General features: G+C 58.1%; 1 protein-coding gene across 2 annotated transcripts in view; it reads left to right on the top strand.

The window, feature by feature from the left end:
- RFX1 (regulatory factor X1) overlaps positions 1–18,220 on the top strand; it is a 32,176-nt gene that overhangs the window by 4,641 nt on the left and 9,315 nt on the right. The window contains exons 2-8 of one of the 2 annotated variants that reach the window (XM_081233470.1): positions 2,930–3,313; positions 10,287–10,396; positions 10,633–10,716; positions 11,625–11,732; positions 12,681–12,782; positions 13,898–13,993; positions 15,428–15,522. In XM_081233470.1, the coding sequence (XP_081089596.1) occupies positions 2,992–3,313; positions 10,287–10,396; positions 10,633–10,716; positions 11,625–11,732; positions 12,681–12,782; positions 13,898–13,993; positions 15,428–15,522 (917 nt within the window). In that variant the 5' untranslated portion in view covers positions 2,930–2,991. Of the gene's footprint in view, positions 1–2,925; positions 3,314–10,286; positions 10,397–10,632; positions 10,717–11,624; positions 11,733–12,680; positions 12,783–13,897; positions 13,994–15,427; positions 15,523–18,220 lie in introns of both variants that reach the window. The other variant, XM_081233469.1, reaches the window with a different exon arrangement.

Here is an 18,220-nt window from a genome sequence, read left to right as displayed (position 1 = left end):
CAAAAGCAGGTGTTGGCTTTGAAGATAGGTGCAGCCATTGGTGCTTTTTTTTTTTTTGGCAGTTTCGTTGCTAAGGAACAGATTTGCTGAGTCATGCTCAGATAGACGGGGGAATGCCTCATCCTGTATAAATATTTGTGACTTATTCCTCTCTAGGGAACACCCTACAGAACTCTGCTTAACCTAGTCTTCCACAAATGGCAAAAAAAGGGTGAAATAATTATGGGAAATATGTCATTCTGTATCATTCTTCCTGGAGACTAACAATGACAGTGCTGAGAAGGTCTCCAACAGAGAAGTTGGTTTAACTGTTTTATCCATCTCCTCTTCCCCTTTTTGAGCTCAGCCTTTTAGTTGTCTCATCGCCACCTCCCCCTGCCCCTGAGGGGAAGGGAGGAGGCCTGCAGGGTTGGCACCTCGAGGAGGAGGAGAAAGCACCAGTAAGTGTGGAGCTTTTAAAGCCCTTTTGTGGTGGGAGGGGCCCCTAGGGGCCAGCTCTCCTAGGGCTGGGAAAGTCCAGGCCAGGGTTTCTCAGTGCCCCCAGAACCACCTGCCTCTGAATCATCCAGGGGACTAGCTCAAACAGTAGACTCCAGGGTCGTCCCAGACTCTGGCAGTGGAGCCTAGGAACCTGCATTTAACTAACTCCCCAGGTGAGGCTGATGAACACCAGAGTCAGAGTCCCCCTTGGCACCTCTTTCCAAGAGCTTGAGGATTGTGTCTCTCTCCCCCTTCCGGCCCCAACTGGCATGGATGTTTGTTGAATGAATAATAATAATAGCAACTTCCATTTCTCAGTGCTTATTGGGTGCTGGGCTGATCACATTGGATCTTTACAACAGCCTTATGAATCAGGTGTTCTCATCATCCCAAGGTGACGGATGGGAAAACTGAGGCCCAGAGGAAAGTCAGTTACATGTTTATGAATTAAGAGACAGGCCAGGGTTCATGTGGAGGTGGGTCTGATACTGGGCAGACAGGTGCTGATCAGCTGCAGTGACTTGAGCACCTGATCTGGGCCAGAGTTTGGACCCAGTAGTATGAGACCTGAGGAGGTGGGCCTCTCTAATGCTGGCAGAAAAGAGTTTGGGAAGGGCAGGGGCTGGGGGAAGATGTCTTCTCTGTGTGCATGGCAGGCAGTAGCCTCTTCCCTCTCCCGGTGGGCAAGCTCCCCCTGCTGCCTGAGTACCTGGCAGGCCACCCTTCCATCCTGCCCAGTGGGAAAGCCCAGAACAGCTCCCCTGGACCTGAACCAGGGCCCATTCCCCCTTGGCAAGAGAGACCATGTGCCTCACCCAGCTCCTGGGAGAGGGACCACAACCTTTTAGTAGCCACAAAAGCTGCCTCTGCCTGGTCAGGTGGGCCCCATTCTGAGGTCAGCGGCGGCTGCTGGGCCTGCCCTGTGGCCAGGACCTGTTCCCAGCCCAGCTGCCCCTGGTCCTAGAAGGCCACTTTCCTTGAGGAGCTCACATCTGGTGTCACCACCCATAACTGCCCTCACTTCTGTGGCAGCAAGCAGCTCAGGAGGCTTTTTGGACTCAAACAGCTTCCCTGTGTCTGGCACCCCACTAGGAATGATACTCAGCCAAGAATCCAAGCCCAGATGGCAGGCAATTAGGGAACTGGCACAGGTTGGCTGGGAGATAGCTTTCCTCATGACTTTCCTTTCTGGCAATTATCCAACTAGTCAAGTGCTTAGAATGCCCAGTGTTCAGACTCAGTCTTGCCACTTCCCTGCTGTGTGGCCTGGGGCAATCTCAACCTCTCTGAGCCTCAGCTCCTCCTCGGGCAGAAGGAACCCAAATTCAGATGAGATTGTTGCAAAGTTTTAAATTAAGTAATGTAGGGGGACTTCCCTGGTGGTGCAGTGGTTAAGAATCTGCCTGCCAGGCTTCCCTGGTGGCACAGTGGTTGAGAGTCCGCCTGCTGATGCAGGGAACACGGGTTCGTGCCCCGGTCCGGGAGGATCCCACATACCGCGGAGCGGCTGGGCCCGCGAGCCATGGCTGCTGAGCCTGCGCATCTGGAGCCTGTGCACCGCAACAGGAGAGGCCACAACAGTGAGAGGCCCGCATACAGCAAAAAAAAAAAAAAAGAATCTGCCTGCCAGTGCAGGGGACACAGGTTCGAGCCCTAGTCTGGGAAGATCCCACATGCCGCGGAGCAACTAAGCCCTTGCGCCACGAGTACTGAGCCCACGTGCCGCAACTAATGAAGCCAGCGCGCCTAGAGCCCATGCTCCACCGCAATGAGAAGCCCGGGCACCGCTCGCCGCAACTAGAGAAAGCCCGTGTGCAGCAACAAAGACCCAATGCAGCCAAAAATAAATAAATAAATAAATTTTAAAAAAAGAAAACCACAAGCTTAAAAAAAAAAAAAAAGTCATGTAGGTACTTCCCTGGCGTTGCGGTCCAGTGGTTAAGACTCCATGCTTCCATTACAGGGGGCACGGGTTCAACCCCTGGTCAGGGTACTAAGATCCCATATGCCACGTGGTGCGGCCAAAAAAAAAAAAAATTAAAATTAAAATTAAGTAATGTAAAGAAAGCACTCAGCACCAGTGCCCAGCCTGCAGGAGCCTGCAGGAGAACCGTATTATTTGTTTTGGGGTGAGAGCTGGAGCTCTCCCAGCACAGGGGTCCCCCAGGCGCTGGGGCCTAGGAAGGAAGAAGGCAAGAAACCTGGGCAGGGAGGAGTGGAAGAGGTGCAGACCAGCTCCGGTCCATACTCAGTTGCCCTGCAGTGATGGATTCGTTATATCTTGCCACCAGCCTCGGGATTTAATTAAGTTACTGATGAACTCAAATGTGTCTCTAGGGAGCCAGGAGCTGTCCCTGGTTTCCTCTGCCTGTAGATTAATTCTTGTTTTTCCTTCTTTTTTCTTCCTCCTCTTCTCCCCCGCCCCGCCCCACCTTTCTTCCCAAGCAAGCAAAAAAAAAAAAAAGAAAAAAAAGAAAAGCCTTATTTATTATCATTTTCCCCACTGTTGGCATGGCAACACAGGCGTACGTTACTGAGCTACAGGCAGCCCCGCAACCATCCCAGCCGCCACAGGCCCCTCCACAGGCCCAGCCCCAGCCACCGCCACCACCCCCCTCAGCAGCACCCCAGCCCCCCCAGCCCCCCGCCACCACCGCCACCCCCCAGCCCCAGTATGTCACCGAGCTGCAGAGTCCGCAGCCTCAGGCACAGCCACCGGGCAGCCAGAAGCAGTACGTGACGGAGCTCCCGGCCACCCCCACGCCCTCGCAGCCGGCCGGCACACCCACCCCATCCCCGGCGTCCCAGCAGTACATCGTGGTCACCGTCTCCGGTAAGTGGACACGTGCTCAGAGCCAGGGCACTCAGTGAACAACCCCAAAGGGAGTTTTGGGGAGCCTAGCATCCTGGATGTGGGGGCACCCTGGCGCCCTCTCATTGTCACTTATTATGCCTGTTACCAGGAGGGCAGCTTTTAAACTCTCTGGGGTTCCCAGGTGGGATCTGGAGGGCACCTCTGGGGAAGGAGTAGTCAGACCAAGCAGGGAGGCCTCTGTGCCCCCAAACTCCTCCCCACCGGGGCAGCTCTTAGAGCTGTTTCTGTCTCTATCCTCAAGTAAGGTGTCACTTGAAGAAAGGATTGGGCAGTGGAGTTAATTTGCAAACGCCTGCTGGAGATGGAGGGTGAGCACACAGCCATCATCCATAAAGGGATCATAACAGCTTCGAGCGCTCAGGGGCTGCGTGTGAGGTGCTCCCTGTGGCAGTTCAGGGAGGTCCGCTGAGAGGCCTGGAGGGACCACTTCCCCTCCCCTCCCATTTCATTTTTGGCAAGACTCAGGCCAAGCGGGGCTCTTGGCTGAGCGAGTTTGTGAGCATGTGATGCGGCCAAGGGCTCCTGTTTGTCACTGTGGCTGCCCCTTGAGGCTGTGGAGCAAATGACTAGGAAGCTTGGGTCATGGCACCCGTGATTCCTGCCTAGAGCATCTTCCCCGTGCCCGGTTATTCTAGAATGGGGGTGGGCTGAGCAGAGGGAAGTGGGAGCACAGGGTCACGACAGGCAGTCTCTCCCCTAAGGGAGAATGTGGAGCTCCGAACAGGGCTCGGCGTCATTAGTGGTTTCTGATGTGCTCTGTGTAGAGGGGAGGATGCAGCGAAACCTCATGTTGAGGCTGGCCCTGGTCCTCCCAGAGTGGAAAAGGAAGTGGTGGGGATCCTAAGGGCATCCTGGGAGGCAGCGGAAGGAGCAGGTCAAGACTGCATTTAGGACCATAGGACAATAAAGAGTCAAGATTTGGGGCAGTTGACATGGCCCCATAGGACCAGGACAGAAGCAGCTGGGCCCCGGCAGCATCCTGGAGGCTCCTGGCTGTGTCGGGGTCCCCAGGGAGGGCCAGGGGGCGGGGCACGCAGGGGCTCAGGACAGTGACTCTTTAACACACAGACTGGTGTGGAGGGATGGCACGCGAGAGTCAGCTGGGTGCAGAGTGAGGCCAGGCCAAGGATGTGGCCAGGGTCACCGGGCCACAGATCTCCAGGGTGTTCTCGGTGCTGCACAGGGATCCTGCTACATTCCTAGCCAGCATACCCATCACTGTCCGAGGAACCCACTCCCGCCTCTCTCACCTCTGTCACCTCCCTCTCACTCTGTGCTTTTGACCCCTGACCCTGCTACTGACCTCACTGGGGACAAGGTATCATCACATGACAAGAAGGACCCCTTCTCCCACCCAGCCAGCCTCCCAGCACCCGGGGTCCATCTGCACCCACCAGCTCTGCTTTCTGGCTTCTGGAAGGGTGAATCGGTGCCCTGCCTGTTCCAGGCTGCCCCCTCCAAGACTTGCTTCTGCCATCCCGGCCTCTTCACTTGGTCTCTCTCTTTGCTGATCTTTTCCACCTGCTTGAAAAGATGCAACAGCTCCCATTTTAACTGGGCCCCCCCAGGCCCTGCACCCGCTTCAGCTGCTGCCCGATTCTCTTCCTTTTAAGTTAGAATTCCTCAAAGGATTCATGCTCCCTTCCTTAGTCTCTTCTCCCTCACCTCAGCCACTTGCACCTTCCCTCGCCATAGTCCTAGTCAGGGTCACCCATGGCTCCTATCTTGTCGATCCACTGGTCACTCTCTGTTCTTCTCTTCCTTGGCCTCTGGGCAGCGCCTGACACACTGGTCCCCCTCCTCCCAGAGGTGCCCTCCTGCCCTGGTCTCTGCCCACCTCCCTCCTTCCTCCTCATCTCCCTGACTTTGTCAGCAATGACCTCATCAGGCCTGAGGCTTCCTCTCTGCTCCCGTAAGTCTCCCTTCATGGTGGCCTTGTCCAGTGTCTCAGCTTGCGATGCCACCTCTTATGCTGACGGTGCCACATTGAGGTCTGCATCCTGGGCCTCAGCCCTGAGCCCTAGCTACCTGTGAGCCATCAAAGGGCCCTTTCAAACCAGCATGGCCAAATAGAAGTCTGGATTTTTTTCCTTCTTCAAATCTGGCCTCCATTGAGACTTCCTTGTCCTTGTCCCAGACCCCAGGTCTGGGTCAACCTTGATTCCTGTCTTACCCATCCTTTTATTTTTTTTCTGGCTGTACCGTGCGGCACGTCAGATCTTAGTTCCCTGACCAGGGATCGAAACCTTGCCCCTGAAGTGGGAGCACAGGGTCTTAACCACTGGACCGCCAAGGAAGTCCCCTGTCTTACCCACCCTTGAGCAAGCAAGATCTCTTGGCTCCACCTCCTAAATGCAGCCAGAACCCACCACCTCTCCCACCTCCACGGCCCCCTACCCTGGTCCAGCCTCTGCTCATACCCTTCACAGTCCTCCCCCCACAGCAACCAGAGGGAGCCTCTTGCCAGCTGTTGATTAGGTTCCATCATGTCCCAGCTCAACCCAGATTATTCCAAGGCAGGTGGCCCTGGGGGCACTCTCTGAGAAACCTTGGCCTGGCCTTTCTTGGCCCTAGGAGATCTGGCCCCCTGTGGCTCACAGGAAGGGGCTTAAAAAGCTCCACACTCCCTGTGCCCCTGCTGACAAATGTCCAACCTCCTGACTCTGGCCTTCAAGGCCTGCTGGCCACCCAGCCCTACCTGGTACTAACCTGCCCCCTAGCACACCTGCTTCAGCCCCACTGGTCTTCCTGTGGCTCCTCAAACCTTCCGGGCTTAGTTCGTCTCTGGGCCTTTGCACTCACGTTGCCCTCTGCCGGGAGCACTCCCATCCCAGACCTTCTGGTGGTTCATCCCTCGTGAATGCTGGCCTGACCCAGCTCAGCCCTCATACCCCATCAGCCCCTGGGCAGCCAAGAGCAGGTAGGAGGGCTTGTTTGTCACTGCTGGAGGACTTTTTGTAGCCTACAGGGTATCTTATTGGCCCTGAACCTCCTGAGTGCTGGCTTTTGCTGCTTCAGGTATCCAGGGTCCCCAGAACAAGGGTCTGGAATGGATGCACATCTCCAGACCCCAGAACACCCCAAGTCCCAGCCTACCTCCTCTCTTCCCCTTGTCTTCTCCAGCTCCTCCTAGCGCTCTCCCCAGGGAGTCCCTGGTGCTTACAGGTCAAAGCCTTTGTTTCCCTCCTCCCCTGGTTCCCCCATCTTGCTGTGGGGCACTCAGTGTGGACGGGTTGCAGTGTTGGCGTGAATGGCTGTTGGCGTGAATCTTAGCCTCCCTTCTTTGGTCAGGCAGTGGCTTAATTGTCTTTCACAGTGGTCCTGGGGAATTTCATTTCCCTTCTGCTCCCAGTTCTGCCAGGAGCAAGCCTGTCCCCGGAAGGCTTACTGGGCAATGCTTCCTTGATTTGTTCTAAGAGGAGGTTGGGTTGCGCCCTGTTACTGAACTTGTGCTGCTCCGTTCACCCCTCCCTCATCCCCCTTGCTGTGATTTCCTAGGGTTCCTCCATAACCCTCTCCCAGTTTTAGTGTCCCTTTTAACTAAGGGTGGCCTTTGGGCCATGTGAGCCAGTTCTAGGGGTGGAGGTGTGTAACTGACACCAGCAAAGGCTGCAGCAAGGTGCCTGGGGTTCCTCCAGAGCCAGAAGCAATCTGAGCTGAGCAGGGACCCAGGGAGTGGCAGGGAGGAGGCAGGGAGGGGCCCTGGACCCAGACCTGGAGCCTAGACTGGAAGCCAGCCAGGAGCAGCACCAGAAGCAGCTCAACTAACCCGATCCTTGCAAGCTCTGCCCTAAGGTGACTTTGGAGGTGATGGGAAAGAAGCTCAAATTTCCCGGCTTAGGAACAATTCTCTAGATCCATAAATCCCTGTCCTCAGAGGGAACCGGACTCCCACCCAAAACCCGGGTGGAAGGAGGGCATTTTGGGTCCTGCCAGCTGTCCCTAGGAAAGTGAAAGTGAGCCTGTGGAAGGGGATAGGGCTGGGCTGAAGGAGGGACCATGTCCAGCCTCTCTTCCCTGCTTCTGACTTGGAGTCCTTGGGAGTCCAACAAGACTTGTGTCCAGGAGAGGGACACGGAGGGTGTTTGTTAGTGTCCCCAAGCAGATGGGGAAACCGAGGTCAGGGCAGACAAGGGACTCAGGACGCTGGGGGCAGCAGGAGTCCACAGGCCCCCCAAAGAACCTTTGACTGAAATCATCGGCAGGATGGGAGCAAAGGATCAGGAGGGAGAGGGCCATGACTGCCCCATCTATTGTCCGTGGTGAACTGGGTCCCAGCTTGGAGTCGAGCCTCTCAGGTTTCCCTCCGTCTTCCCCCAAGTAGCTCGTGACATTTGAGGCATGAGTAGGTCTCAGTGAGGAAGTGCAAGGCCCAGGGAGGAAGAGACACTCATCAGATTGAGGGACAGGAAATCAGCTGCCGCTTCCTGACTGGAGACCTGAGACAGCGGGGCCCTCTCTGGTCTGGTGCACATGCCCAGAATGGAGTTTGCAGACAGATGCAGATGCTTGCAGACTCAGTGACCCCCTACGCGCGCGTGCGCGTGCACACACACGCACACACACGCGCGCACACACACACACACACACAGCCAGGGCTAGACACAATGGTAGGGAGCCTGCCCTTGCTATAGGCAGACAGGGGCTCACACATAGGAAGCCCCTTGTCCAAAGAGTAGACTCTGGAACCTCACCTGCCCGGCATGCCCTCCTGGCCTGGCAAAGATGGGGATTCCGGCCTTTAGGGCTACCCCAGAGGCAGGAGATGGGCAACACTGGTTCCCAGGGCTTTCCTGTCCCAGGCAGATGCTTGATCTCAGCAAGTCCCCCGGCCTCCAACTGCTCAGGGTCCTGCTTAAGGATCAGCCTTGGCATTTTCATCAGAGCACCGGGGCCTAGGAGGTGGCTGGGGCCAGCCCCCCATTCGCTGCCCACCCTGAGCCAGGCTAAACCTGCCACGGGCCTCCTCTGTCAGGCACTATCCCTTGGGCTGTGCCTGGCTTCCTGTGCCTCATGGACACCCAGGTGTGCCGGGCCCCTCACGTGACTTGGGGCTTTCTCAGGTTCCTCCCAGCGGGCCAGCTCAGTGAGGGCCTCCTCTTTTACCATTCAGGGAAGCCTAAGTACAATAGATGCGAGGGACAATTCCAGCAAAACATAGGAATCGGTGCCCCCTGGAACTGGTTGCAGAGGCAGCTGGCCAAGTAGGCCTGCGGTTCTACTGTCCGCCCCACATCTGGCTACCACTCCCCACACCCAACATATATACGTTCATGTGCTCTGCCCCTGAGGTCCTTGCTTCTACCTGGGGTGACCTTTCTGTCCCGGCCAGGCCCTTCTCCATGTCTCCCCACAGCAGCTGAGGCCCAGCTCCCCTATTTGGAGGCTGAGCCCCAAAGGGACGCTCTGGACCTTGTGGTGTCCCCATAGACCCCTGGCTCACTGTCCTCCGGTACCCACATGCCTGAGTCTGCACACCACTGCCTTTGGGCCCTCAGCCTGGGCCTGACCCATGACTGTGGGTTCCACACATGGTGTGACGTTCATGTGGGCACAGACACGAGCCTGTGTTCTGGTCTGCCAGTTCCCGGCTGGGCGACCTTGGACAAGTTACTTCCTCTCTTCCGGTCTCTGTTGCCCTCTCTAAAAACAGAGGTAATAAAAGTTCTTTGCATTTCCAGATGCCCAGGAAGACCCTACTGCAGTGCCTGGGGCACCGGAAGTGCTATAGTTACTCTTATTATTCCTTGCCCACTGCCCTCCAGTCCCACCAGAGGGCTCCCAGGGGATGGGACTGGGATCTTGGCTCCCTCTGGCAGCACACTGGAGGAAGAGCAGGCGCATGTGTGCCCCCAGCCCTACCCCACAACTGAAACTGCTGGGAGCAACCAGGCGACACAGAGCGGGTGGGGTGGATTGTGTCCCAGCTGGAGTGAGGGTCTCCCAACCAGTGCCTCTCAGCGACACTTGTGCTCCACGCCCCTCCCTACCCCCCCAGCTCGCCTGTTAATCACTTAGCGGGATGTGCATGAAACTCAACCCGTGCCTTCCTGATAGCATCTCTGGGTACCAGCCTCCCTCCTGACCCCACAGAGTGGCCCCAGCCCCGCGAAGGCCCCACTCAGGCTCTGCCCGCTGGGAGGGAAGTGTGTTTATCCCAAGAGGACAGCCAGGAACTCTGCACCCAGTGGGGGGGATTAGCTCCCCAAGGTTGCAGGTATAAAGCCGCCCACACAGCCTGCTGTTCCCGAAGAGGTGGGCGAGGAGTGCCGGGCAGGCTCCCCGGGACAGACGGGGCGGTGGGGCAGGTGGGCACCATGTTCTATGATGGCCTCTTCTTGGCTGCCTGTCAGCGTGAGTACCCGCCTGCCCAGCTCCAAGCCCTCTGCCCCCCCACCCCACCCCAGTGAGGACTAGGAAGCAGGGACGGTGGAGAGGGAGGGGGTGTTTGGCCGCAGGCCCGTGAGACCTTCTGGGGCGACTTCTCTGACCAGCTTCCATCCCTGGGAAGCCAGGGGTCATTTCAAGGAAGGTGGCCCCGACGCCTTGCAAGGCTGTGGGACCTGGTGGGAGGGCGGGGGGCGGGATCAGTCACGGTCCACAGTCCTGCCTGTTGGGCAGAGGCATCCATCCCTCCGAGCCTCCGCTGCATCATGGCTTCTCAGTCACCGCTTCTGGTCTGACTTCGGGACAGTGAGGGTAGGGGTGAGGAGGGAGGCTGCTTATGGGTGTTAGGGATTATAGGCCCTTGGGGCCCCCAGCCCACCCCAATGGGCAGTGTTGGGGCTGACCAGGGGCCAGGCAGAATTCTTGGAGAGCCTAGCCCCATCCAGAGCTGGCTTCAGGCTGCATCGTCGCATCCCAGCGGGCTCAGGCTCAGGGTGGGGGCAGTGGCAGCAGGCAGAGCTGACCTGGTGACCTTTCCCTACAGAAGGTGCCATGCGGGCCAGCGAGACTGTGTCAGAGGCCAGCCCGGGCTCCACGGCCAGCCAGACTGGAGTCCCCACTCAGGTGGTGCAGCAGGTGCAGGGCACCCAGCAGGTAGGACACACACCCCTCCCCCAGGGGTGTGTAGAGAGGGCACCTGAGGGGGGCAGCGAGGCTGTGGCCGTGGGTACCTTGCTTTCCCCCGGTCCTGCTGCCGGAACCATCTGCTCACCTGTTCTTATCAAGATGTTCACTGCTGCCGCCCCAACAAATCCCCCCCCAACCCCGCCCCGGGCCGGGCCTCCCTGGGGAAGCCAGTGCGGCTCAGGTCCTTCCTGCTTCTCCCGCAGCGGCTGCTGGTCCAGACGAGTGTGCAGGCCAAGCCGGGCCACGTGTCACCCCTCCAGCTCACCAACATCCCAGTGCCCCAACAGGTAAGCGCCCCGCATCCAGCCCCCACCCTCAGAGCCTCCCCAGGGTGCAGAACCCACCCCTGTGGCCTGCTCTTATCTACCCTCACCAGCATCGAGGCTATGGGGCCTATCCAGGGGCTGCCCTACCTGTTGTCTCCAGCCAGTGAGGCTGTGTCAGTCAGGGCCCATTGGGGAAGGAAGAGCTGCAGGAGTCATCTTAACAGAGAGACCTGAGGATTGACAGTAAGGAACATGGCTGGTGGGTCCAGCCCCAGTGTCCCAAAGCAGAGAAGCCAAAGCCGGTTAGGAACCAAGAACCCATAGCCATCACAGGGGCGTGACTGGATGGTGGTCTGTCACCTGGAAGGCTACACACCGGGTGCCGGCGTCCAGTGTGGACCGGGACAAAGTCCTGTCAGGTTTCAAGGGTGAGAGCACATTTCATGTGCCCTGTGGAGCCAGGCTCCCTGAACACAAACTCCAGCTCTGCTGCACATGGGCTCCAGGATCTCGGGCAAGTACTTTCACTGTCCTAAACCTCTGTGAAGTGGGGGAGCGACTGCAGCATCAGGACTGTCAGGGCGATTCTGTGAGCTAGCAGGCATGCAGCACTAGAACGGCGCCTGGCACGGCACAGGTGCTCATTAAAAACACACAGGCAGGGCTTCCCTGGTGGCGCAGTGGTTGAGAGTCCGCCTGCCGATGCAGGGGACACGGGTTCATGCCCCGGACTGGGAGGATCCCACATGCCACGGAGCGGTTGGGCCCGTGAGCCATGGCCGCTGAGCCTGCGCGTCCGGAGCCTGTGCTCCGCAACGGGAGAGGCCACAACAGTGAGAGGCCCGCGTACCGCAAAAAACAACAACAACAACAACAAAACACACAGGCCGTTGTCAGTGAACTGTGGTCCTTCTCCCTTCTGGCTCCAGGCTCTCCCCACACAGCGTCTGGTGGTGCAGAGCCCAGTCCCAGGCGGCAAGAGTGGCCAGGTCTCCCTGACGGTGCATGGCACGCAGCAGGTGCACTCACCTCCTGAGGTAGGTGGCGGCCCCTTTGGCCACCCTCCCCACCCCTCTCCCCAGAGGAGTCAGGACTCACTCTTCCCAAGTCCTCGTTGACCCTGGCTGGGGTGGCTCGGCCACCAGATCCTAGCCCTGCTGGCTCTGAGCTGAGCCCAGCTCCAGGAGGAGGAGGCAGCTTGTCCCCTGGGTCGAGATGGGCCTTGAAGCTCCAGCTCAGGGCACTGCATCCCAGGAGGCAAAGTGGGCCCCTCTTCCCTTGACAGGGTGGGTAGAGGTTCCTCCTCTGACCACAGGATGGAATCCAGGGACCCCTGAACACCAGTGAGGGTGTGGAGGCAGGCGAGCCATGGGTGGCCGGGAGCATGGGTGTCAGCAATCAGAGCTCAAGGTCAGATCCCTGGCTCAGCCATTCAGTCCTGGGCGACTCTGGGCAGGCCCTCAGAGCCTACTGAGCCCAGAGTTAGAAATGTGTAAAACAGTTAATGATACCCACTGTGACACAGCACGGCCCACAGCTATCGGGCTCTGCAGCCAGCCCACCTGGGGTCAGCACCTGGTGCCACCACTCACAACTATGTGACCCTGCACACGTCCCTTCCCATCTGTGCATCAGCAAATCATCTGGAAAGTAGGGGTGCCCTCACCTATCCTTTCTCACGTCAGGGCTGCAGCCCATCTGATGATGGAGGCAGCAAGTGGCCCATGAGCTGAGGCTAGAGTCCCAGCGCTCTTCGCTGGGGAAGATGGGTCTGAACTCTGAGCCTTGCACCTGGGATGACTAGGGCTGTGGGCTGTGGTGGGGACCAGGCATTTGGATGCAAAGGATGGTTACCAGCTTAGGTGGTTAGATACGTCCCCTCTGGCTGCTGCCCTCCCCTAATAGCTCTCTGGACAGCCCTTTCGAGCAGGGTTTTGTCAGGCCCCGGCTGCTCCACACACACACCGTGTTTCCTTCCATTGCAGCGGTCACCAGTGCAGGCCAATAGCTCCTCCAGCAAGACGGGCACGGTGCCTCAGCAGCTGCAAGTCCACGGCGTCCAGCAGAATGTCCCCGTCACCCAAGAGGTGCCAGGCAAAGGCGGGCAGTGGCAGGGGCGAGGGTGCTGGCCAGGCGGCCTCTGCATCCTCCTTCAGTTGTCAGTGGGAGTTGCAGTGGGGAAGGCCTGTGAGAGACAAGCAGCTGGGGGTACAGCCCCAGCCTGCCACCTAGGCCTTTGGCAAGCACCTCTGCTTCTCTCCAGACTCCGCGTTCTCACCTAAATAACAGCTCCTCCCTGAGGCCCTGGGAGCAGGGTGGTTGGGGCCGCCGTGAGGATGAAGTGCGTCCTCGTGGAAAGCACCTAACACTGAACAGGCACTGGAAACAGCTTTGAGAAACAGCCTTGGCCTCTCTGGGCCCATCTGCCTGGAGGAAACCCCAAGGCCAAGTCTTGGCTTGCCCCTAAGGGGCCCAGGGAGAGGCCTCAGCCTCCACTACCATGCCCGGTCTTCTGGAGGAGGCCTCACTCTGAGCTGCCAGCCACGGCAGCCAGAGCAGGTTAAGAGGCAAGGGCTGTCTGCCATCTGGTCGTTACCACTCAGGTTGGGAGGTTCCCAATCCCTCGGAGAACCAGATGAAAGCCATAGACCCTTTCCCTGGAGGAAAGCAGAAACCCCACCCTGAAGGATTCATAGATATTCTCCTGCCTGGCACCAGAGCCCCTCTGAACCTCTAGGCCTGAGTTCAAGTCCCGGCCCCATCACTCAGCAGCTTCCCGCCTCCCAGCCTCTGTCCCTCACTCTGTGCCCTGAGGATAATGCCGGCATCCCCTCCATAGCATGGAAGTAAGGACAGCCAGTATCATGGGCGTGTGGGACAACCCATGTAGGGAGTGGGGGTAGAGAGCAGGGAACCCCTCAGTCAGTCCCAAGTTCAACTCAGTACTACTTCCCATCAGCCTCACCTTGTTGAGCCTGGGTTCCACACCTGTAACGTGGCGCCCAGAGGCAACCTGGTAATGAACCTGGAAGGCACTTGGTGCAGGGCCAGCAGTGAAAAGCTGGAGAAAGGTGGCATCTTTCCTTATGGGGCTGCTGTGAGGCTTACATGAGTTCACATGGGCAGGGGGTGGTGCTTAGGGGCAGGTGGGCAGCCATCATCGCCATCGTTACCATAGTCTGACTTGCCTTTCCTTCCCCAGAGGTCCGTGGTCCAGGCCACTCCACAAGTGCCCAAAGCTGGCCCCGTGCAGCAGCTCACAGTGCAAGGGCTCCAGCCGGTCCACGTGGCTCAAGAGGTGTGTGTCTCCCCCACCTACCTCTGGGCAAACTGGAGCTAGGCCTGGGCTGAGCTGGGGAGGGGTGCAGGCCCCTCAGGCCGCAGGGAGGGAGTGGAGCTCCCCTGAGGGGATGTGGGTGGGTAGGTGGGGAGGCAGCTGGAGCCTTCAGAACCCCAGCCCCATCCTGGGCTCCACCTCTGGCCATGGGCTGCGGACCCGGTCCTGGAGCCTTACTCTTTCCGGGCACCTGGCAGTTTAAGGCCCAGGTTTTGCTGAGAGAGATCTCGGTTCTCCCTTCGCTCACACGGGGTGGGGATCTTCTGGTCGGGTTGCTGAGTGAGCTCAGCAGCCTCGTGGGCGGTGGAGGCCTGGAGCCCCACCCGCGGCCGCCCCCGGTGACCCCCCAGTGTCTCTGTTTGTCCTCCAGAGCTCAGGCAGTCAGTTTCCCGCTAGGAAGGCAGAGCAGCAGGAGCCCCGGCCCACGCCGCCACCGGAGCCGCCGCCCCGGCCGCCCACGCCTGGGCCCGGGCCTGGCGTGCTGGCCCCGGAACCGCCAGCGTGCAGCGGCGAGGCCCCGCAGCTAGGCAGCCCCGAGCCGCCGCCGCCCCATTACGAGACGGGCGCCGAGCAGTGGGTGGAGCTGGTGGGCGTGCTGCCCCCGCACCTGCTCCTGCAGCAGCAGAAAGTGGTCCTCGAGCCACTGCCCGGGCTCCCGGCCCGAGCCAGCCCCGACCAGAGGGTCAGGATCCAGAGAGTCCCCCAAGTGCTAGTGTTCGGCACGGCCGCCACGGCCCTCAAAGTAGGTGGCGGACGCATGGGCGGGGTGCAAGGGGCGGGCGGGGGCGGGATCCGCCGGCCCCGGCCCGCGCCCGGCCCCGCAGGCCCTGTAGACCCCACCTCTACCCAGCCAGTCTGGGGACCCGCCTCTGATTCCCCCTAAATCGGGCTCCAGGTCCCAGGCTCTGCTACTACAGACTGGGGTGGGGGATGGGGTGGGGAACTCAGGCCCCTTTTGTGGGCCCCACCCCTGGCCCCGGCTCCGCCCCTAGCATCCGGTTCAAGGTTTCTAGGCCCCGCCCCTGTAGACAGGGGTCTGTCCCTGATGCAGGCTCCAACCCTGAAGCCATGTCTGTAGTTCCAGGCTCCGGCTTTAGTGACAGCCTTGTACCAGGACTTGGCTCTGCCCCTGGGTTTCAACTTTCACGCCCACGGTAGGACCCTGCCTGGGGTCCCCCCTGCGCACCTCAGGCCCTACCTTTACTGTCCCCAGCCCAAGCAGAGAGTCCTGGCTTCTCCTGACACAGCTGTGCCTGATTCCCAGCCCTGGCCCCGTCCAGGGTATTCAGAGAGCCCAGAAGTGCAGCCTTCCAGCTGGGGAGCTGCCAGACTTAGAAGCAGAGGCGAGGAGGTGGCCCACCCCTGACCCTCTGTGTACCCTTCCTCCTGTGCCAGGTGCAGCAGCTCCAGCAGGTGCCAGTCCCACATGTGTACTCCAGCCAAGTGCAGTATGTGGAGGGCAGTGATGCCAGCTACACAGCCAGCGCCATGTGAGTGGGGAGGGGACTGGGGGAAGGGACAGGAGGAGGGGCATGGGTCTGCTCAGGACCCCCTGGGACTTGAGGCCCCGGCCCCCAGTGGACCAGCCAGCCTTCAAGGCCTCAAGTGGCGGTAAAGCAGAGCGGACCCTGGCAAGTTGGGAAGGGCATCCCAGCAAAGCATAAGAGCTTTGGAATCAGGTTGGTCTGGTTCTACGCAAAAAACCAGAAAACAAAAATGGAAAAAAAAATTTTTTTTAATTTCACAAGATAAAAATTTCTAAGGAATAAGGAATGTTAAACTGTGAAAAAAAAGTTTCCTTCACTCCTGACCCCCAACCCTGCCCCAGAGGGGATGCTGTGGCCCATTTCTTTGTTTCCTCCCAGAGATACCTTGAGAATAGAAATTACCCCCTTTCTTTGTTCAGAAATAGAGGCAGCGTGTTCTGTCCCCTATCTCTTCCCCTGCCATGTAGCTCGAAGCTCTTCGACCACGTGGGTCCCAGTCACCCTCTTTAACTGCTGGGTGATACTCCACCATACAGTCGCAGCATGAAAGACATAGCCAGTCCCCACCCAGCCAACACGTAGGTGACTTCCACTCACTGGTGCTGCACACAGCTCAGCGTCAGCATGTGCCACATCAGGCAGATGTCAGCCCCAGGCCTGCCTTAACCCCGGCTCTGGCTCCTTGCTGGGGATGCTCCATATATATTACCATGGAGGAAGGATCTCCCTTTCTCCATGGTAATAATTCCAGGACTTATAGTCTCTAGTTGTTGTTTCAGTTTTTGGAAGCTTCATTTGGCTTTTTTTGCATTTGCCTGATTTTTTTATGTCCCTGCCACCTGTTCTTGTGGGCATGACACTGGGGGTGGATTAGCTCATGGAATGACTTGATCTCTGGGTCCTGATGCTGTGGCTGACCCCAAAGGGTGTGACCCTGGCACCTGAGTCGTGGTCTACAGCATCCAGCTACCTCATAGTTCTGTTGATTTATTTCCAGTGCTGCCAGTCTCTCTTATCTGTGCAGTTGACCAGAGCTGGCAGGGACCACAGAGGACATTCCAAAGAGGAGCCGGGCTCCCGAGAGCCCCCAGGGGCTCTTCTGCCTCTCCTGGTCTGTCTTTTGCTTCTTCTTTTTTTTTTTTTTTAAATAAAATTATTTATTTATTTATTTTTGGCTGCATTGGGTCTTTGTTGCTGCACACGGGCTTTCTCTAGTTGCGGTGAGCGGGGCCTATTCCTCGTTGTGGTGCACGGGCTTATTGCGGTGGCTTCTCTTGTTGCGGAGCATGGACTCTAGGTGCACGGGCTTCAGTAGTTGTGGCACACAGGCTCAGTAGTTGTGGCTTGCAGGCTCTAGAGCGCAGGCTCAGTAGCTGTGGCGCAAGGGCTTAGTTGCTCTGTGGCATGTGGGATCTTCCCGGGCCAGGGCTCGAACCCATGTCTCCTGCATTGGCAGGTGGATTCCTAACCACTGCGCCACCAGGGAAGTCCTGGTCTGTCTTTTGCTTCTGATTCAGTTCTTCCTTCTGTGATTATGTGTTTGATCATCCGGAGTCCATTGTTGCCATCAGATTCTTCTGCTATGTGAAGTTTTTGAGGACACTGTATCTTGTCTCTCCCTCATAGTGGGTCATTACCATGTTCCCAGCCCTTTGCTGGTCCAGATCCCCACGCTGACCAAAGCCACAGCCCTTGGGCCTCCATCCCTGGCCCTGGTCCAGCTTGTGTCCAGAGATACACACATTCATTTATTCAGTCATTCAGCAGTTACCAAAGCAATGTTTTCTGGGAGCACATGTTGCGTGTAGGATGCTGGGCTGGTTTTGGCTCCTACCGAGGGGGGCATGGGCACTTACCAGTCCCTGCTCAGGTCACGCACTCTGGGTGTCACTCGTGCAGTAGATGTGAACTGATGCGAACCAGGGCACAGTGATCAAGAGCTACATCCTGGTGTCTGATGGGCAATGCTGCGCACCTCAAGTGATCACATCCCCCACCCCAGTCCCTCTCCTTGCTGCCCGCAGAGGCCCCCAAGACTCCCTCCGCTGCATCCTTCAGCACCTTCTGAGCCAGGCCACTCCTGATGGGCCTCCCTCCCTTTCTGGATTCTAAAAATTTAACTTATGTTTTTACATCAGTAATACATTGAGAGGGCTCAAAAATCAAAACTGTGTCCAGCCACGTTGGGTGAAGTGCCTGCCCCCAGTCCGCGGGCCCTCCACCCTCACAGGTGGCAGATATAGGTACGAAATGCCATGTAATCTCCCCTTTCTTCCCACTCTCTGCACCCTTCCCTGCCTCTTTTGTTCACCTAACCGAATGTTCTGGAGCTGGTTCTTTGGAAGGACCCCAAGACCTTCTTCCTCCTCCCTCACCCCTGTGTAGGATTCCATCACCTTTTAACTTGACATCCCACTAAAGATGGACCCCCCCACCCCGAGTCATTTTTACTCTCTTGCTACGATTTGCAGCCTTGAGCTCATGTGACCTGATGCAGATCCTGGGATAGCTGGAGAAGTCTCTGGGGTGGGGTGGGTTTCTGGGTCAAAGGGAAACACATCTGTACCCCGATAGTCATTGTTGACCAGCCCCTCAGGGTGACGGCTGCTGGATTTAGAAGTAGAGCCCCCGCTTCTCCAGTACCCTCTTCCTGCCTCATGTACCTTGGTGCGTACCACCTTCCGAAGTGCCCTCAATTTAC

Source organism: Mesoplodon bidens, assembly GCF_964165515.1.
Source record: "Mesoplodon bidens genome assembly, chromosome: 4".
In the NCBI taxonomy this organism is placed as follows: Eukaryota; Metazoa; Chordata; class Mammalia; order Artiodactyla; family Ziphiidae; genus Mesoplodon; species Mesoplodon bidens.
This window is presented reverse-complemented; position numbering and strand designations above follow the sequence as displayed.